The sequence below is a fragment of the Drosophila navojoa genome, chromosome 5 (genome assembly GCF_054131105.1).
Source record: "Drosophila navojoa isolate 15081-1374.11 chromosome 5, UAZ_NAV_1.0, whole genome shotgun sequence".
Taxonomy (NCBI): domain Eukaryota; kingdom Metazoa; phylum Arthropoda; class Insecta; order Diptera; family Drosophilidae; genus Drosophila; species Drosophila navojoa.
This window is the reverse complement of record NC_142893.1, coordinates 16,677,546-16,681,869: the sequence shown is the minus strand read 5'-3', so window position 1 is coordinate 16,681,869 and position 4,324 is coordinate 16,677,546. Positions and strand designations below refer to the sequence as shown.

Here is a 4,324-nt window from a genome sequence, read left to right as displayed (position 1 = left end):
TTCGCCAGTTGCTCTTCATGTAGAGCGTGCTCACAGCAGAGTCGTCTAAACATTCTCCTGGCTGACAACGGGCGGACCTCCTCCTCCAACCTGTAGACCAACGCATTTGATGGTCCCTAATGAAGTGCAGCATATTGCCTTAATATTCTGCATGCTGGTCACGCTCATTGTATGCGATATTTGCAGAGGACATCGTGGTAAATGTTGTCTGTGGTTAGCAAACTTTTCTTTCAACTGAAATGTCAAACGCCAGTGTTGACTACGGCAATCGAATAGTATTATGAAATGCATCAATGAGACATAGCTACAAACTTCGCTCACTTGACAAATGTAAAATTGGAAGTTGAGTTTCCACCCATTTATGAGAAGAGAGAGAGAGAGAGAGAGATATATGATCTGGGCATTGCCTTTATTGAAATGAATATATCAGCATTTATCAAAAAATGAGATTAGACAGGCAACTCGGCCTCTTGCACTTCGGGGCCTTCGCTGGTCTGAGCCGTGGCCATCTCTGGCTGCTCTGGTTGCTCAGTGGTTGTGGTGGCACTTTCGGCTGGCGAGGACTCCTCGGACTGGCTGCAGGCGCACGAGTCGCGCGTGTTGGCCGCTATCCACTCGTTGAAGTTGCTCACGCGCGTGTAGACGCCGGGTGAGCCGGGCTTGGCGCAGCCCTCGCCCCAGGAGACGATGCCAGCGAGTTGATAGGTTTGCTTCTCGTCAATCACGTGCATGGGTCCGCCGCTGTCGCCCTGGCAGGAGTCCTTGCCGCCCTGCTCCACGTAGCCGGCACAGATCATGTTGTCGGTGATCTTGTCGGCGCCATAGTTGGTCTCACGGCACTCCTCCTGCGACAGCACGGGCACCTCAACCTCCTGCAGAGTATCGGAGATGGGCCCACCCTCGCTGAGAGCGCCCCAGCCGGTGACCACTGCCGTTTGGCCAGCAAAGGTCTGCGTGGGCGTGGGCAGGCAAACGGGATGCATGTCGATGCCTAGACGCACGGGCTCATTGAACCGGATGAGTGCAATGTCGCTGTCGAAGTTGAGTGTGCTGTAGTTGGGATGGACGAGCACGTGAGCCACTCGCCTGTCCACGATCTTCACATTGCTGTCCTGCCGATTGTGCTCCAGCAGGCGCACCGTGATCAGCCGATGGTAGAAGCCGTTGACGCAGTGGGCCGCCGTCAGGGCGTACTGATCGTTGACCAGCGTGGCACCACAATAGAAGCTGCCGAACCACATCAGCATGGCCATCCAGGGATACTCGTGCACCTCCGTCTCCTGCCCGCCGACGATGCGATGGCGCGTATTGATGTTGCCGCAGCCACAGGCCGGGCACTCCCGCTTGGCGGGCGACACGCCCGTCTCAGGGTAGTCCGGACCCAGCACGGATATGATCCAGTCCAGGAAGCTGTTCTGTCGCATACTGTTCAGCGACTCCAATATCTTGGCCGGCTCCGAGGCGCTGCGCAGACTGGGCGTGGCCAGGGCTAGGCCCACCACTGAGACAAGCAGGCAAATGTATCTCATTCTGGTAAGCGAACTAAGCTGGCCAACTGGCAATTGGCAACTGAATTGGCGCATCCCTGCCAATGCCCAGCCAGCAGAACCCTAGGCCGGCCTCGACCGGCTGCAGAACTGGCTAGACCAGCCGCCAAACCGGACCCAGCTAAGGTTATTGCCATTCCACATGCTGGAATGCTGCAGCTCTATAAATACCCAAGAGATTTTCTGATTTTTGTTTTCTAGTTCTTGATTTAATAAATAAGGAGAATAAGTAAATAAAATATCTTCGACGAGTCGAAGTCTTTGATACACTTGCAGAGGCCTTTGCTAACATTTCACATAATTTAGATCAATTTTAACATAATTTTGAGAAAGAAATTAGTTTTCTTTTTGCCATTAAAAAACTAAACTTTCCGTTTGGTGTCTTATGTCTGGAATCTTTTGGTTGATATATCACGAAAAATAACGAAAGTTTTCCAAAGAAAAAACTTGAATTTCGTCCAATCAAGGCAAATCCGATTGAGTGAGGTCATATCATAAACAATAAATAAATACGCAGTGATAATTATAGAGTATTCATTCAGTCGCCTCACATCCTCATCCTCATGCTGCCAAAGCAAGTGTACTGCGCGAGCTCTGCACCAAGTTACTTGATCTTCTTGGTCTCCTGCTGGCAGAGGCAGGCCTGTTTGGTGAGGTTCTTGATCCAGGTGCCGTAGCGATTCACTCGCGCATAGACACCTGGATAGCCAGCCTTGGCGCAGCCCTCGCCCCACGACACGACGCCAGCGATTTGATACTCTCTGGTGCCATTGGGCACGATGTGCAGGGGGCCGCCGCTGTCGCCCTGGCAGGAGTCTTTGCCGCCCTCGTCGTAGCCGCCGCAGAGCATGTTGTCCGTGATCTTGTTGCCGTAGCGGCTCTTGCGGCACTCGTCTTGCGACAAAATGGGCACCTGAACCTCCTGCAAGGAATCGTTAGCCGCGAGTTGCTTCGATCGAGTCGTTCCAGCTTACCTGCAGCGTGTCCGAGGTGGGCCCACCCACCTTGAGGGCGCCCCAGCCGGTGACGACGCCGATCTCTCCCCTGAAGCTGCGCCCGGGCGTCGGCATGCAGACGGGATGGAGCACCTCGTTGAACTCCACATGCTCGTCCAGCTTGATGATGGCAATGTCGTTGTCATAGTTGCGGGCATTGTACTTGGGATGGGTGATCACCTCGGCGACCTTGCGATCGATCTTCTGCATATGCGACATCTTGCGATCGTGCTCCAGCAGGCGCACCGAAATGCGCTCCTTGCGGAAGCCGTAGACGCAGTGCGAGGCGGTCAGCAGGTACTGATCGTTGAGCAGGGAGCCGGCGCAGTAGAAGCGTCCGCCGTAGAGCAGCATGGCCACCCAGGGATACTGATGCACCTCCGTCTCCTGCCCGCCCACGATGCGCTTCTGGATGTTGGCCACGCCGCAGACGCAGTCGCTGCAGTTCCTCGGCGGACTCAGCGTCGGCGGCGCCGGCGTCGTTACCCTTCGCGTTGTTGTGGGCGCTGCTGTGGTCGTTGTGGTTGTTGCTCTAGTTGTTGTGCTTGGTGCGGCGGTCGTTGAGGTTGTCGACGCCGCAGCTGGCGTCGCAGTGGGCGTCGTTGCCGAGCTGCTCAGCGCGGCAATTGTAACGCTCTCGACGGCGGCGCCGGGACGCTGCGGCAGCAGTGATAGAACCCATTGAACGAACGTGTTCTGGGACTGCTTCAGCACGGGCGATACGGGCGCTGGGCCAACCGCCGACAGCGCTGATGCGTTGTACTGCTGCGAGGCACCCGATCCGATCAGCAGCAGCAGCAACAGCGGCAGCAGCAGCGGCAAACTGCTCCAAGTCATCTTTGCTAATGTTGGAAGAAAAAAGTTTGTTCGGTGGCTTTCTCTACGCTCTAGCGACACCACCAACTCGTGTGGCTCGATGCAAACTGAAAAGCCAGCCACAAATTTGAAAGCCAGCGACAAACATTTCACCGAAATTCACATTACAAGCCACACACAAAAAAAAAAAGTGGTTCTGGCCTGTGGCACGTCCACTTTGCCAATCTACAAACTCATACACACGTATAGATGTATGTGTGTGTGTGTGTGTGTGTGTGTGTGTGTGAGTGTGGTTTTGTATTCTGCGCATGCGTAGGCCACGCCGGTTTGACCATGATAATAATACTTCACTCAACACAATATCACACAAATTTTTTACCTTCAGTCAACGGCTTTTTATACCCTATAGAATTCTGCAGAGTTCTGTTAACTGAAGCAATTAAAAGCTTATTCAAATATTAGATATTCATATCAAATATTATAATCTATTGAATTCCGCTATTCAATTTGCAGATTTATTTGAATTCTTTCGCCTGGCCCAAACGGGTTTTATTTGATTTATTTCTTTGAAATGGAAGCGCATTTGTTATTCGTCTAGCTGCATAAATATGTATGTATGTTCTCCACTTTTTTTCTCTCTCTTTGTCATATAGATTTCGGTTGTTGTTGTTGCTTTTGTTTTTGCCACTGAAGTAGCGAAAGTTTTTCTCTCGCCGCTGATTTTATTGAAATACATTTTGATATGCTGTAGATTCGCAGCTCGATGGAGCGACGCGTCGTCATTTTACTTTCTTTTGATTTATTTTATTGTTGTTGCTCGATGTGTGTGCCTTTTGTTTGTATAGCCCCAGTATTTGTTTGTTGAAATAAATATATGTGTATATACATTTTATCGGGTTTTTATGCTCTTTTACGTGGCTGACTTGGTAAATACACTGCCTTGAGGCGTATTTAATGCATTTAGCA

The 4,324-nt window shown here is 51.5% G+C and overlaps 2 protein-coding genes across 2 annotated transcripts; both read right to left on the bottom strand.

Annotated features, from left to right (window-relative positions):
- Nucleotides 1–390: 390 nt before the first annotated feature.
- LOC115563929 (trypsin-1) lies at nt 391–1,711 on the bottom strand. The gene has a single exon (XM_030387654.2). It carries the CDS (start codon nt 1,581–1,583, stop codon nt 450–452), a length of 1,134 nt encoding a protein of 377 aa, XP_030243514.2. The 5' UTR covers nt 1,584–1,711; the 3' UTR covers nt 391–449.
- Nucleotides 1,712–1,726: 15 nt separating this feature from the next.
- tpr (tracheal-prostasin) lies at nt 1,727–3,537 on the bottom strand. The gene is made up of 2 exons (XM_030387649.2): nt 2,522–3,537; nt 1,727–2,469 (listed from the first exon to the last, which is right to left on the bottom strand). Exons 1-2 carry the CDS (start codon nt 3,377–3,379, stop codon nt 2,152–2,154), a joined length of 1,176 nt encoding a protein of 391 aa, XP_030243509.1. The 5' UTR covers nt 3,380–3,537; the 3' UTR covers nt 1,727–2,151.
- Between the last annotated feature and the right edge of the window lie 787 nt (nt 3,538–4,324).